The sequence below is a fragment of the Argopecten irradians genome, chromosome 2 (genome assembly GCF_041381155.1).
Source record: "Argopecten irradians isolate NY chromosome 2, Ai_NY, whole genome shotgun sequence".
Taxonomy (NCBI): Eukaryota; Metazoa; Mollusca; class Bivalvia; order Pectinida; family Pectinidae; genus Argopecten; species Argopecten irradians.
This window is the reverse complement of record NC_091135.1, coordinates 52100984-52118597: the sequence shown is the minus strand read 5'-3', so window position 1 is coordinate 52118597 and position 17614 is coordinate 52100984. Positions and strand designations below refer to the sequence as shown.

General features: G+C 36.2%; 1 protein-coding gene across 1 annotated transcript; it reads right to left on the bottom strand.

Annotated features, from left to right (window-relative positions):
* Positions 1-607: 607 nt before the first annotated feature.
* On the bottom strand, positions 608-17614 carry LOC138315884 (type 2 phosphatidylinositol 4,5-bisphosphate 4-phosphatase-like). The gene is made up of 8 exons (XM_069257201.1): positions 17473-17614; positions 11431-11612; positions 10488-10594; positions 10261-10360; positions 9809-9861; positions 8479-8569; positions 4567-4621; positions 608-4306 (listed from the first exon to the last, which is right to left on the bottom strand). The coding sequence occupies exons 1-8, from the start codon at positions 17555-17557 to the stop codon at positions 4218-4220; spliced, it is 762 nt and encodes a 253-aa protein (XP_069113302.1). The 5' UTR covers positions 17558-17614; the 3' UTR covers positions 608-4217.

Genomic DNA, 17614 nt, shown 5'->3' with positions numbered 1-17614 from the left:
AAATGAATTACTTACCATATGGTGCTCTGAGAAAGCTCTATCATGAATTTATATTGAGCATCATGCCTTATATGATTAACAACTGTTTACCTTAACGTATGTGTTATCTCCCTCATTGTGGACAGGGACTTGACACGAATGTCCAACCTCTGAACACTCTGGATGATTACATTTTGATCTACCGGCAGGGTTATTGATGATGGACCCAGTCCAATCCCACTACATTACTCCCGCCTTTTGACCTTGAAAACGCATGATACCCTTCTACCAACACTATTGTTATTTAGTCGAGAGCAAGTTTTGAATCAGGAGAAAATGTATTGGCCAGAGTCAGGTTCAAACCCAGAACCTATGAAGGCTAGTTAGACTGATGGATCACCCTGGTTAGTGATGATCAAGACAACCTTATGCTGTTGTACAATTATTGCAATGACTAAAGTACATTTAACTATTGTATTTGTCATCCTTTAAATTCGATGATGACATACACACGGTCCCCATCATTACTGTGAAGTTTCCTCTATATTTGTCCAGTAGTTTAGGAGGAGTTATCCGGACTAGATACGGAATGACATACAGACCAATAGAAATAATAAGCGCTTGATCATTTAGTCATATAAAAGCACTTTATTTAGGATATATAATGGTAAAACAGTTCACATGTGACAATTCCGGTCACAAACCACAACAAGCCTTTGTCATTGATTTAAATCTTCTAGAAGAAGATAAGATTAATTTTGCATATTCATCACTAGAAATCTGAAACAATATAATGTTATGCCTTAATTGGGGTCAACTGGAGCATTTAAATATCTTGTTCAAGAATGCAAAACAGTGGTAGGCCTAATCATGACCCATTGATTACTAGCCCATTATTGAACGTTGAAGACAACCATGCCTCAAAAAGATGAGACAGAAACAAATGGATTGAAATGCTGATCATTATAGACAACATCCCACAGATGTCATGTTCTTGACACTATGGGTTAAAAAGTTTCTAAAGAGGGGCGTTGGATATTTTGGTGACCATTATACATATGGGAGCCATTGCCATGACCTTTTGTCTCGATCTGCATTGAGGTTTCCTTGTGATCCTGATAGCAGGAGTAAATTCTAACCTAGCTGAACAGTATACGAAAGGCTCCTATATAAGTAGGAAGATCCTGTACTTTCTAACCTAGGAGACTGTAACTAAAAGGTCAAAATACAGGTCACAAAGACCTAGTTTTGATATGCAACACATCACCTCACCTAGAATTCATACTGTACGTTAAGTTTGAAGTTCAAGTCTTTTATAATATACAAGTCAAGACAAGCTTTAAAATGTAAATAAAACATTGATCACCTGCTTTTGAAATAAAGTAAAGTTCCTGTGTATTAAAATAGAAGAGATACAGTCGAATAAGCTTAATGCTTTAATGTGGGTCAAAGGTCAAAATATATGTCATAACAACATGATTTTGTTATGCGACACACTACCTCATCTTGGAAAACATCATAATGTAAACTCACGTAACATTAACAATCAACACCTGTGCTCAAGAAAGATAAACCAACATTGCTACAAGAGCTAAATTGACAGAGGCTAACTCGATTTGCCTTCTGAAAAGATCTTCTAGGTCACAGATGAAAGAGCTTAATTGATGCATGCAGTGCGAGAGCCCTCCTGTGCGAGGACATTATTGTTCGGGGAGTTGACCCCAGGGCACCCCAACCCTGGCAGCTCTCACCAAATTACCGATGTGTATATACATTTGTTGCAATGCCACAAATGTATATCATACACAGCTGGGGGAATAAAATATTTGTACTGTAAAAAAAAAAAAAAAAAAAAAAGATAAACCAACATTGCTACAAGAGCTAAATTGACAGAGGCCAACTCGATTTGCCTTCTGAAAAGATCTTCTAGGTCACAGATGAAAGAGCTTAATTCGAGAAGCAGAAGAGCTACAAATCGAGAATCGGAAGGTAGGTTCTAAAAGTAGAAGAGGGTAAATCGAGTTAGGCTCAGAACTGGACATAAGTGGATCTGATAGGTATCTTAGTAAACATATTAGTACACGGAATATTTCATATTCTGTACAATCACAGCCATAATGAGCCCACTACATAGTCTTCATCTCGCACAGTAAATCTTCCTCATAAATCATTGTCAACATAAATCTCTTTTGTTCTTTAATTTCAGTTATTTATCACATTGAACCCTATTTACAGTTAAAGCACTTGTATATTTTTACGTTTTTGATTTTCAAAACATTGTAAAATTCACTTCCACAGTCTTATTTGATTAATTTATTTGTATATTAGTGTTGTCCGCTGTTCTCATTATAAGGAAGATTTACACACAAATGATAAATTTGTAATAAATTTAATTATAACTTGCACACTATAATACAATAGCCACACTCGCGTTATTGTAGATACATCAACATTGAAGCGACTGATTTTGTATGAGGACATTTTATATTATATACATAACAACAGCAACAATAAGCCAAACACCATGACAACAACACTGTAAATCATGTGTGTACTTAGGAAATCATAGGAGTATTAGAATGGCAGGTTTTATGTAAAGTTTACAAGATGAACTGATCAAAATAAATTGTGCATCTCAAACATGATCATCTACCACGTGTACCTAAGTATATAACCGGATATAGCAAATATTTTCATTATCTTCTAATCAATGTATAAGTACATTTATCATAGCACTGATTCATGTTCAAAAATTTGTGACAAAAGTATTCTCCTTTTTGTAATGTTAGAACATTTTAATGGAGACAAAAGGCTTATGAAGACTTATACCACAGTAATACAAAGTTTTAACTCTACTTTCCTAAATAATACAAAGCAGTACATGATTTAGTGTTAAAATCAACCTTTAAATAAATAATATTTGCTCACATATACTTGAAGGACATATTCGATAATTTCAAAACAACAACAAACAAACAAATATGATGTCTCGGACATCAATCATATTGCACCAAAAACACAAAAAGCAACTACAGTATATTGTATACTTGCCATAGGCTAAACACACCACTTTGTTAGAATTACTAGATAAACATCTTCAAGTAACCTTTATTCCATTTTTGCATATTACATAGTTATCTGCCCTTGTGGTATCATAAATTAATTCAATCAATACATACTCCACAAGGGCAGATAACCCTGTAATATGCAAATGCACAATAACAAATAAGGCTTCTCACAAAGAGTTCTCTCTATCATTTAACTATATTTCAACAACTTACTTCTAGTATGTATTGTTAAATTAATGAAGACTAATTTCTGCACATTATAAATCATCAACCATCAAAAAATCCAGTACATGTATTGATGGACATTTACTAACATGTTCATCAAGGTTAGCGATTGACATTGTATTAACAATAATTATCTGAACATTTAAAATTTTGTTCTTATAAAACATTTACAGTTTGAGAGACATTTACAGGGAAAAAAAACCCAGATTTTATATCCACAGTAATTTTGACCGACACACAATGTACCTACACAATTCAGTTATTACCATAAACTCTCTTTGGCTCTTTACAACATTGACAAGATTTGTTTTTATGTACCGTGTATTGAATAGCAAATGTATTTCAAGAATAATAAGCAACTTCAGATTATCTGCTTAATGACACCTAAACACGGGGGTATAAATATCCGGGTGTGAAAAACAATAACTGTCCTCTTACTTCATCATTTTTCACCACAGAAGCATCACATGATTAGCATTTAGAACTTTTTTTCATTCTTCATTTCTATACAGAATCTTGTGAATGCACTAAATTTTGAAATTATGAACATGGGAAATTTAAGTATGAAATATGGTAGACATAGTATTTCATGATAAAAATGAAAAATTTCATATTTAAACTAGGTAATCCCTTGAGATACAGAAAAAAACACTGTGACACTTGTCTTGATTTCAATGCTTCTTATTTTTAACTGTAAAGACTTAAGAGACATTGTTTCTTGTCCTTGATCATAAATATCTGTTATCAAAAAACTTCATAGTGAAAAACACAATATCAAAATGGCATCCAAAGTAATTACCGCAAAAAAAAATGGTAAAAGATGTTTTTATAATAATAGAAAATTTTGAACATTGTTTATATATCACCATTCAAAGAGAAGATTTTTGATAATGGTATCTCTGTGACGTAGTCTTTTTCCTCCATGATCAGTATCGGGTAGGTGTTTTACGCGGCTGATTCCACAACATTGCTGACTTTCATAGCCGCGAAGTATATCCCCCTCATTATAAATATCAGACCAGTGAGGAATGCTCCTGAAAGTAAGATTCAACAGTTATACTAACAAGACACTAATTCACTGATATATTACATGTACAACCATAATAACATCATACAGGGCTAGAACTTCAAAAGCAAAATTACACATACTTTAACCAAGTGACCACTGAAGCTTGTCATTTCAGGATTGATGTCATTATTTTTTATTTTCATCAGGTTTTATTTTTTGTTTGTAAACTTGTTAAAATCCTCAGGGATTCTTCTGAACTCATTTTTACAAGGAGATAGCGCTTACCTATCCACACTGTGTAGATACCACCACTTTTACTCGCCAACTCATAGGTACCAACCTACAAATGAAATGATAAGGTGTTGTTAAATAATCATGATTTTTATTTTATGACATTTCCCTATAATGCCTCCTACTACCAAATTTGAATTGAAGATATCAGAGGTATATGACTTAACTATGTCAATTTTATATAGCTTTGCATTGGCTGGTTTAATGGGAACATAACAGTTGTTGCATGTCAAGAGGGCTGTTAGAAAGATCATTCTGACTTTGGACCATATTTTAGAGGTTGTTGGTCAGGTTGTGAAAGGTGTTTGTAAAAAGGTGGTAGTTTACTGTATAGTAATGTCAGTGCCTTAGAACACCAGTTGTCTGAGAGGCATTGGTCATTTGAATAAGGATGGTCATGTATGAAAGAGATTATTGTTCCGCAGTCATTAATTCCAACCCTTTCCCCATCCCCACTAAAAAAACTAGCTGATGAATTACAGTGACTCATTCTTCTTACATTAAAATCTCAATTTTACAAGAGTTAAGTAGAGGGGTAATTCCCCAATCACTTACAACAATGGAGACAAATCCATCTAATGTTAAGTAAACAAGAGGCCCAGAGGGTTCATTGTTTCTTTTCTGAAGGAATTTGAATATTTACCTCTAATTCCCCTATTTGGCCCCACTCTTTCTGCTCAAGGGGGTGAAAGCCAAAAATTATAGGAATTCTGTTAACCCCAAGGATGTTTCTGGGCCAAATTTGGTTAAAATCCAAGCAGAACTCTAAGACTAGTAGCGATTTATAGGATTTACCTAAATTTCCCTATTGGGCCCCGCCCCTCCTGCCCCCAGGGGGTCAGATCCAAAATTTATACAAGTTCTATTCCCCTTCCCCCAAGGATGTTTCTGGCCAAATTTGGTTTCAATCCATGCAGAACTCTAGGACAAGTAGCGATTTATAGGATTTACCTCTATTTCCCCTATTGGGCCCGCCCCTCCTGCCCCCGGGGGGTCAGAGCCAAAATTTATATAAGTTCTGTTCCTATTCCCCTAAGAATGTTTCTGGCTAAATTTGGTTACAATCCATGCAGAATTCTAGGACAAGTAGCGATTTATAGGATTTACCTCTATTTCCCCTATTGGGCCCCACGCCTCCTGTCCCCAGGGGGTCAGAGCAAAAATTTATACAAGTTCTGTTCCCCTTCCCCCTAGGATGTTCCTGGCCAAATTTGGTTACAATCCATGCAGAACTCTAGAACAAGTAGCGATTTATAGGATTTACCTAAATTTCCCCTATTGGGCCCCACCCCTCCTGTCCCCGGGGGGGTCAGAGCCAAAATTTATACAAGTTCTGTTCCCCTTCCCCCAAGGATGTTTCTGGCCAAATTTGGTTACAATCCATGCAGAACACTAGGACAAGTAGTGATTTATAGGATTTACCTCAATTTCCCTTATTGGGCCCCGCCCCTCCTGTCCCCGGGGGGTCAGAGCCAAAATTTATACAAGTTCTGTTCCCCTTCCCCCAAGGATGTTTCTGGCCAAATTTGGTTACAATCCATGCAGAACACTAGGACAAGTAGCGATTTATAGGATTTACCTCAATTTCCCTTATTGGGCCCCGCCCCTCCTGTCCCCGGGGGGTCAGAGCCAAAATTTATACAAGTTCTGTTCCCCTTCCCCCAAGGATGTTTCTGGCCAAATTTGGTTACAATCCATGCAGAACACTAGGACAAGTAGCGATTTATAGGATTTACCTCAATTTCCCCTATTGGGCCCCGCCCCTCCTGTCCCTGGGGGGTCAGAGCCAAAATTTATACAAGTTCTATTCCCCTTCCCCCAAGGATGTTTCTGGCCAAATTTGGTTTCAATCCATGCAGAACTCTAGGACAAGTAGCGATTTATAGGATTTACCTCAATTTCCCCTATTGGGCCCCGCCCCTCTTGTCCCCGGGGGGTCAGAGCCAAAATTTATACAAGTTCTGTTCCCCTCCCCCCAAGGATGTTTCTGGCCAAATTTGGTTAAAATCCATGCAGAACTCTATGACTAGTAGTAGTAGCGATTTAAAGGAAATGTTGACGGACAGACGGACGACGGACGCCGCGCCATGACATAAGCTCACCGGCCCTTCGGGCCAGGTGAGCTAAAAATCAAAGTGCCAAGGCCACTCATAGATGCTGTGAATGAAGGACTCAAACAAAGGAATAAAGAAATTGGTTTTTCATTTTAATACCGGTATAGAATTTAGTAAACTATACATAAGTGTGCAGTGTTGAATTTCGGAGTTTAATAAAAACTATTTACGATATACCATATTTATTTTATGTTATTTGAAGTTTTTCAAGAACAATAGGTTGAATAATTTATTATCCTGAGATAACTGTAATAAATTTTATTTCTAAATTATTTTTGAAATAACGATTATAACACCAATGAAACCGTTCAGAATCTGAGTATCATTTTTTTTATAAATCTTTATTTATTAAATTATCAATTTCATCAATGTCTCTTCAAAGACAAAAAAATAATAAGTAAACATTTTCGTCACTTAACATTGAAGAATATTTTTGGAAAACGATAACATTAGAAATATTACCATTTCAGGATATGTTTTTGTTTCCTTTTTAGAAAACTAACATGGGTTGCTTTGACGACTTTTGACTAATAAATCATGGCCAGATACTTTTGCCAAATAATAGATACATTATTTCATTACGTATATCACTCTGATTTCTTTTAAATTCACAAGAACGCTAGCCGTTAACATCAAGAAAACTTCATATAATGTATCGGACTTTAGCAAGTCTTCGTAAGCCTAATAGTAACTGGTTGGCGAGATATTATCGTGCAGAACATTTATCATGAGTTTTCCTTTGCCGCCTTTTGACTTATAATAAAACATGGCCATATACGTTTGTCAAGTAAAGGGTACATCATTTGGTTACTTATAACAGTCAAATTTCTTTTGAATTCATAAGAATGCTATCATCAAGAAAACTTCCTGCAATACATCTGACTTTAGCAAATCTTCATAAGGCTACTGTACATTACATGGCAATATAAATTCATTTGTCACTTTAAGTTGCTTGTACATAAATAGATCTATATTATCATTATATTTTGTAAGTTTATGTTGATAGATTTGGTACTTCTTCCCTTTCAATATACCGCAGTTGTCGATAAACAAAAGACAGAACTCCCAGTGAGAGACTATTAACTTTTACTGCGCAATAATATCTCAGATATAGTTCTTCAATACAACCAACACAAAAAACTTTATAAGCGTTATAAGAACTTTCTTTTGAAGTTACCTTCCTAACATTTGAGTAAAATAATCGATATTTAGCATGAATTACGTAAAATTAAGATAAACATACACAATCCAAAATCCACCGAAAGTCTGTCGTGGAGGAAGACAGCGAAGAAGGCGTTGTTCCTGATTTTTGGGAGACCAGTGTTCTCGGAGTAATACAAATATCATAGAGTCCCAACTGAACACTTAAAACACTCCATCCATGGTGTATACGTATGTACAAATTCTATGTCTGTGGTTTTGAATATTGGGGTTTTATTTTTTCATACCATCAAGTATTACGTGAAATGAACAAAACAACTTTTAAATTTCATCACGGAGTGGTTTTATTGTTTTGATGTGCACAGGCTCTCCGATTGTACCTAAGAATGCTGTTTCACAGCATCAAAAAGGTATGGAGGAACCTGCATGCTCTATGAATAATATGGAACTTATTGTTTCAACCTTGACATGTTACCTTGTAGTCTGACAAGCTTGATCAATATAGTAGTTGATATCATTTGATTTATTTCTGTATCTTTTCATGTAGATCAGGTATACCCGGTATCAGGTACAAAATAGCAATCTTGTCCATTCCTTCATTCAGAAGCTTTAATAACTAGACAATATTTACCGTAACTCCGATTCCAGCTCCCAAAAATATCAGTCCAATAACAAAGCAGATGGTTGCCCTTCTCCTGGCATACTCTGCTCCCACAGACGACCTGCAGATGTCAATACATAAACATAACAAAACTTTACAGATAAAGTAACATTCTTCTTATTTAAAACTTCAAACCACACTGTACTGTATTTTTCCATCAGCTCTATCTTTCTATCTTCTGTGAATTGTCAAGCACAGCATTATGAAACTGTAGTCATATGAAAGAGTTGTGTGCATGCAAGCAAATTAATTAAAAAGACCAAATGCACTCCCGTCTGAACAAATAAAGTTATTCTGATCGAATATGTGAATAATGATCATATTTAGCACTGAATCATGGAAATGAATAACTCTAGGCCAGAATCATATTATGATAAAGATGTGACAATAGATTACCAGGATTAAGATGTAGGCCAGAATCATATTGTGATAAAGATGTGACAATAGATTACCAGGATTAAGATGTAGGCCAGAATCATATTGTGATAAAGATGTGACAATAGATTACCAGGATTAAGATGTAGGCCAGAATCATATTGTGATAAAGATGTGACAATAGATTACCAGGATTAAGATGTAGGCCAGAATCATATTGTGATAAAGATGTGACAATAGATTACCAGGATTAAGATGTAGGCCAGAATCATATTGTGATAAAGATGTGACAATAGATTACCAGGATTAAGATGTAGGCCAGAATCATATTGTGATAAAGATGTGACAATAGATTACCAGGATTAAGATGTAGGCCAGAATCATATTGTGATAAAGATGTGACAATAGATTACCAGGATTAAGATGTAGGCCAGAATCACATTGTGATAAAGATGTGACAATAGATTACCAGGATTGTAGGCCAGAATCATATTGTGATAAAGATGTGACAATAGATTACCAGGATTAAGATGTAGGCCAGAATCATATTGTGATAAAGATGTGACAATAGATTACCAGGATTGTAGGCCAGAATCATATTGTGATAAAGATGTGACAATAGATTACCAGGATTGTAGGCCAGAATCATATTGTGATAAAGATGTGACAATAGATTACCAGGATTAAGATGTAGGCCAGAATCATATTGTGATAAAGATGTGACAATAGATTACCAGGATTAAGATGTAGGCCAGAATCATATTGTGATAAAGATGTGACAATAGATTACCAGGATTAAGATGTAGGCCAGAATCATATTATGATAAAGATGTGACAATAGATTACCAGGATTAAGATGTAGGTCAGAATCATATTGTGATAAAGATGTGACAATAGATTACCAGGATTAAGATGATCTACTTACACACTCCTACAGTGAGGACATCTGGCTAGAAGGCTGCTCCCCAAAGTGTTAAACTGTAAAACAGATGTTTAAGGTAAGTACCGTCATCATATCACAATGTAGTATAGATCTCTTATTACAACTATACAACCTAAACTAGAGTACTGATGATAATTCCAGACTTCCTCTTTCCTCAGTTTGGAATGTAATATCTGATCTTGATATCTTGGTATTTTGCACCCTCAGAAACCCGGTTTCTGGTGGTAGAGAAGGAGACTGACCGCCTGATGCCCTAACCTACAGGCGAGAGACTAGTGGTGTAATTATAAGTCACTTTTAACACAAATTTTCTAAGGAAAGAAAGGAAATATATTCAAAACCAATCTTGATAAAAATAATTACAGCAACAGAGACTTTTGTTGGGTGGATTTTTGTTTTATGGGTGTCATTTTTTAAATACTGAAAATACCTACCAAATATATGTCCCCACAATGGGCACACCGGATTCTCTGGGTCCCTGGTGACCGCACTGATACTGTGGAAATCATATTTCCAAGGGTGATGATTCTACGACTGAAAGGACAAACCCAAAATCATTCAGAAAGATTTACTGGTATCTAATTATCTATATGAATTGATTGCTTCCTACAATGTTATAAATCGAAAATAATGTATAAATGATGAAGATATTTTGACTCACCAGTTTGGCCTAGGACAAGCAATTCTTTGAGCTGTACTTCGACAAATCAGCAAACAATTGCATGGACATCGCACATACTTTTTACCAGGTGGAGGCGCTTTGATTGGCTGATAAAAAAATATTGACAAACATCAAAGTCATGAAGCTAAATTTACCGTACATGAAGTTACGCAATCAATCATCATCCTATATCTATAATGTAAAAAATGTGTAAAATTTCAGAATAAAAACAAATGTAAATTACTATAACTAACTTCCAGAACACACCTACCATCTTCAGCACAATCATCACCCAACAATGGAAGTAATGCTATGCTTTGCGGCTCCTTTTTGGGTATTGATATAGTTATTCCTTTACTTCCAAACAACTGCGGGCGCCGGAGATAATGCTATGCTTTGCGACTCATTGTTGGGTATTGATATAATTATTCCTTTATCCCCCCCTCCCCGCAGTTGGTATAAAAACCCAAATACATCACGGTCAAAGTATAACTTTAAATGTATCTGAGTATTTTAAAACTGAAAAAAAAATAACAGAAATAACAAAAATAAACTGTAATTTGGTTTTTTGGACTGAGTTCCCTTGGTAACAGAAATTTTTTCAAAAATGAAAGGTCCGCAATAGCAAAAGGCACAACTAGGACACATGTCTGAAATATACAGAAAGTTTCATGGAGCTGTGTTGAACGGTTTTTGAGTTATAGCCTGGAAAGAATCTCAGACCGACGGGCGGACGGACTCAATTTAATATCCCCCTCAAATGAGTTTCGCAGGGGATAACAATGAAAGAATAGGAATTGCTTTATTACATAAAAGTCTGTATCCAAAATCTTCCTTCTAACACACAAAACAAGTATGATCTTGTGTATTTATTTTGCAGTTTTTACCTATCTTCGAAATGAGAAATATAATGGAGCGAGTATGGAAAGGGGAGATAACTCACCGTGGCCTCTTTACACACTGTACATTTAACAACATGTTGGTTTGTTTTTCCCTCTATGTTTATGAGTGCCTGACACACCTTACAGTTCACCATGGGAATGCCCCCCTGGGCTGTGGGGGTATAAGGGGGAGGTAACTCATCAGGGCCTATCGGTGGAACAGTCACACTGTCTCCTGATGGACCTGAAACAGATAATTTTGCAGAATAATTGATATTCAAACAGAGACACTTGAAATTTGTAAGAAATATGTCGCACACTGAAAAGGATTTAAATCTATATGCATCATTTTGTTTCACATCAGTTATTTAAAATGACCAAAGAAAAAATAATTTAACTGATTCAGTTACAGCAAGTTTAAAATAGTCCTGCATGCCCAATACAGCATTACTTTAACTGAAATAAAAAAAAAAAATTACAACAAAATATAATATCAATCCCTTCAATGTTTTATTACTTCTTGCAATTTTTAGCTCACCTGGTCCAAAGGACCGAGGTGAGCTTATGGGATACCGCAGCGTCCGGCGTCCGTCGTCCGTCGTCTGGCGTCCGTCAACAATCGACTTCTTCTCCATAACCTCTGGTCGGATTTCAATAAAATTTGACTGGTAGCATCCTTATGGGCTACTAACTGAAAATTGTACAAATGATGGGGCTGACCCCCCAGGGGCCTGAGGGGCGGGGCCAAAAGGGGTCAATTTGGCTATTTCCATATAAACGACTTCTTCTCTGAAACCAAGCATGGGATAGCACCCATAATGCAATGGTAGCATCCTTACATGGTGGGGATTCAAAATTGTACAAATGATGGGGCTGACCCCCCGGGGGCCTGAGGGGCGGGGTCAAATGGGGTCAATTTGGCTATTTCCATATAAACGACTTCTTCTCTGAAACTAAGCATGAGATAGCACTCATAATGCAATTGTAGTATTGTTATAGGGTGGGGATTCAAAATTGTACAAATGATGGGGCTGACTCCCGGGGGGGCTGAGGGGCGGGGTCAAAAGGGGTCAATTTGGCTATTTCCATATAAACGACTTCTTCTCTGAAACCAAGCATGGGATAGCACCCATAATGCAATGATATCATCCTTATAGGGTGGGGATTCAAAATTGTACAAATAATGGGGCTGACCCCCTGGGGGCCTGAGGGGCGGGGTCAAAAGGGGCCAATTTGGCTATTTCCATATAAACAACTTCTTCTCTGAAACTAAGTATGGTATAGCACCCATAATGCAATGGTAGCATCCTTATAGGGTGGGGATTCAAGATTGTGCAAATGATAGGGCTGACCCCCCGGGGGCCTGAGGGGCGGGGTCAAAAGAGGTTAATTTGGCTATTTCCATATAAATGACTTCTTCTCTGCAACTAAGCATGGTATAGCACCCATAATGCAATGGTAGCATCCTTGTAGGCTGGGGATTCCAAATTGAGCAAATGATAGGGCTGACCCCCGGGGGCCTGAGGGGCGGGGTCAAAAGTGGTCAATTTCCATATAAATGACTTTTTCTCTGCAACTTAACATGGGATTGCGCTCATAATGCAATGGTTACATCCTTATAGGGTTTGGATTCAAAATTTTGCAAATGATGGGGCTGACCCCCCCGGGAGCCTGAAGGGTGGGGTCAAAAGGGGTCAATTTAGCTATTTCCATATAAACGACTTCTTCTCTGCAACTAAGAATGGAAGAGCACTTATAATGCAATGGTAGCATCCTTATAGAGTTGGGATTTGAAATTGTACAAATGATAGGGCTGACCCCCGGGGCCTTAAACGGCAATAGATGCGAGGTCAAAAAGGTCAATTAGGCTACTCTTTTTCTAATTGTCAGAGTCTTGTGATAATTACTAACAAAAAACCAGGTGAGCGATACAGGCCCTCTGGGCCTCTTGTTTATAAAACATTGTCATGTTATTCTAAATGGACAAAAATAGAGTCCAAATTTTTTTATTGAATTTTTTCAACATATAACATTATAGTAATATATAAGTGTATATGAACATACATTCTAACAGGTAATTAATTGACAACTCTATATAAAGATACATACATGACACTATAGATTAATATACCCCTACTTTATTTACGCTATATAAAAGTTACTTGGTTAAAATGACTAATTCACTACTTTTTCCCAAACCCTCGCTCAGCTGTGTGTTAGTTTCGAACTAACACACACCCAGAAGCTAGCACACACCAGGACTCGGCTATTTCTGTTTAATCAATCAGATTCGAGGTGGGCGGGTCATGTTTCCGATCACGTCATCTCCGTTAACGTAATCAAACGACATTAGTATCGATAGGAAACTGTTACCAAACACAATGTCATGTTTATCGTGTAAGTGAGAGGATTGTAAAAAATGTTAATGGGATCAGAGGACAATATCTTTTACATGTACATGTACGTACAGTTGTTATGTACATGTTTAGGCTACCTGTAAGTGGTTAACGTCTCAGAATTTCAACAATACATGTTTATAAATTAAGTATTATGCCTAGTGGAGAAATCATAGCAGAATCAAATTATATCCTTCAGTTTGAATAGAAGCAAAACAAAACACATATAAGAGAAATACATTTTAGTCTAATCATAGCTTTTATATACACCGGTATCATAGCTTTTATATACACCGGTATATTAAAACATTTAAAGTATGAGGTTGAGTGATATATCAAGTTTCTGGTTTCCCACGAACTTGCCTAATTCCCTCTGTTCCACCTCGGGAAATAGACAAGTATCGGGAAACCAGAGACTTGCTATATATCCCTCAACCCCATACTTTAACTGTATGCATGGCCACCAAGCCCTTAGCCTAAGTTCTTGATAAGATTTTTCAGCAGAGTTCTAATTCTAGATTATCTCCCCTTGTTTGAAACTTATCAAGCTTACCAGACTTTAGCAATGTTTTCGATACTCTACTAGAATCTAGTGACTCAACTGGTAACCAGTCAAACATGATACATGTCATATTCTCTTTAAAGGACATATTCATCAGAGGCAGTCGTTTTTAATGACCTTTACATTGACATTTCGTCATGTCTTTGGCATATGTATCCTTTATAATCAGTTTCTCACTGTCACTTCATTGCATTGTTCAAAAGAAAAAGAGAAATATGCTATGATAAAAATTAAATTTCACACATTATATATATATATATATATTCAGTGGTTATAAGCATCCAAACAAGTCTCTCTGCCAGTCAACATGTACTTAAGATTTAGACCATGGCCAGCTTCTATAAGAAGTTCCTGCATTTGGATGTAAGACTGATAAGACACTAAAAAGTTATGCATAACTCTCGCACATGTATGGAATATAATGACTATTCACCATCTAGTTCTGTTATCATTCTTTGGTAGCTGTTATAATACTTTTGAATTTTTGACCAAACATTGACAACATATCAAGATTCAGTAGCAGAAAGGGAAATCATTGCTATCAGAAACATATGTGGGAATATAGGTCACTCGCCTTATATATTGATGCTAATTATTTTAGTGTGTGTGCCATAATTGCTGTGGTCCCTTTCATTGTTTCTATCTGTTTGATATGACACCGGTAGGGTAGGGCTATGTATATGTGTATTGTGATAGCGGCTTTGGCTTTCGTTTGTATCCTTGAGCAGTCTAGGTTAACTTGGTGTTTACCCTCGAGACTACAGGCCAGGGGGAGACACCCCCCCTACCAGGCGCTGACAACAGTTGCCACACAGTGCTGATAACAGCACACGTACCTATGTACATACTTGCGTTAGGACACTTAGGGTGTTAAACGTAGATTTGGGAGTGGGGCTGTTGTGGAGTTAGCTGGGAGGAGGGAGGGAATAGGAAGGGGTGTTGGTCATCAGCTAGGCTCTCGGTAGGAACTTGTGGGGGCTAGTGTTATCGTTAGGTACTCTCTGTAAATACTTCTGTTCTCTATTATTACTTTGTTATTGTTTACCTGTATATTATCTATTACTTAGTATAATAAATCTCCATTTAACCTTATACAATGTGTTTGTTGACATGTAATTAAATTGCTCCGCCACATCCTTATGAACTTGGAATTGAGCTGTCTGTAATCAGCTCACCGTGTGTGCGTGTCTCTACTCTCGGGATTCGTCTGCTGACCGGTGCCGTGGGGATTGTAAATCAAAACTATACAATCACACCTTTTGGGAACTGACGTCCCCTTGACGCTGGTCCCGGGAGTGGGGACACGCTATTACAAAATCAAACATAGAAATTGGCAACTTCGCCATTTTTACGTTCGGCAGATGTACCTCTGTATGGGCTTCAGAGGTTTTAGATTAAAGATGCTCCACCGCCGACAAATGGTATTTTTTCACTATCAAAAACAGGTGCAAGCGATTTTGTATTTTTCTTCAGTTACAAAAATTTCTTACTTTACACCATTACCACCATTGAAAAGTTTGAGCTTCTAATTTTATGTCAAGTTAAAAATATAAAATATAATTAATTGCAACCCGAAAAAATTCTGACGCACTATATCCTATATGGAATTAAGTACTGTTTGCGCATGCACCAAAGGCAAAATGAAAAAAATATATATTATTTTTGTGTTAATTAGACCTACATAAACACGATTGAACACCAATTATTGTTCAAATAATGAATATCATTTATGCTCTGTCGGCGGTGGAGCATCTTTAACTTTCAAATAGTTAAATACAGCAGAATAACTTTGAAATGTTATAAAAGTTCAGTAATTTTCAGATGGTTTGAGTACAATTTTGGAAAGAAAAAATAACATTTTAACTTATATATTCATAAAACAAAATGCACTTCCGGTGTTGAATGTCTGATTTTCGAAAAAGCAGGTAAAATTGCCAATTTTTATGCTTTCAAAAATCATATTAAATAAAATCAATTGGAAAACCATGATATAATGTTTATTTTTTGTATTGATGCAAAAATATCATGTTTAAAAGAATACACTTAAATGTAGTTAGCCAAGGGAAAATGCCTATAAACTGGAGATCCCTCTGCCTGTCAACATAGACAAAGAAGGAGTCTGTTGCTATAGACGACCATTATCAGTTAATCTGCTTAAATTTTTTGGTTTCATATCCAATAAAAAAACCACTTGATGACGGAACTCTGATAGTGGAAAACTTAAAAAGATTACCTGTAATTCATTATGTTTCTCTAGATTACTTTTTACTGGTGCTGGTACATTGCAGATTACTCCGATATACATTGTCTATCTAATATTATGTATCTGACATTCTGCTTATGAGATTTTGAGTTATAAGACTAATAAACAAATTTGTGTTATTGTAACAACTCCGACAGTCCTTTCATTTTAAAATAATTAATTTTCTCGTTGTTTCTGGCTTTCTGATTGGCCTATTCATTTTTTTTCATTCCACGATGAAAAAAAATCTGAGAATGGCGCGGAAACCCGACGTTATCATGACGTCACAATAGAAACATTGAGGATGCGTATTGATTTTGAAAAAAATAATCCCTTGGAAAAAAATAAATTAAATCATACGTGTAAATGTATATCATTTTATACAGTAGCCTGGAAAATTAATTATAAACATTGAAGCCACTAATTTTTAATTTTATCGGTTATGAAATAAATTTTGTTTGCAAACTTTTGTGAGAATCTGCTACGCGGATTCACACAGTTTGCAAATAAAATTTCTTTCATACCCCGATGAAATAAAAAATAGTGACTTCAATGCTTAAATAATATACTAATTTTAGACCATAACAAAACATCAAGATTATAAACAGGTGTACATACATGTTAAAAATGTAATGAAAAGGTCATAAGATCTAGGCTACTATAATTATACAACCGTATGATGAGTGGGGTCTGGGCAGTTTTGATAACGATATAGGTACACTCTATGTCACTGTGCAGTAACGTTAAGCCTACACACATGTGAACAACAATCATGCAGTCATGTGCACACATTAAAATTAATAGGGCCTATCATGATCAATATTATCGTATCTTATACCCGTTCAAACTTGACATAATATTGTCATAAAAGTAATATAACATAAACACATTCATGTATCATTACCTGGTGTCGCCGAATATGCAGGCGGACTACCCAATCCGTGAGGATCCGGATTGTTTACAAGAAGAGGCTGTCTCTCGTCCGCCATCTTCCTGGTTTACTAAACTCATGTGATAAGTCATGTGACTATAATGAGCGTAAAACG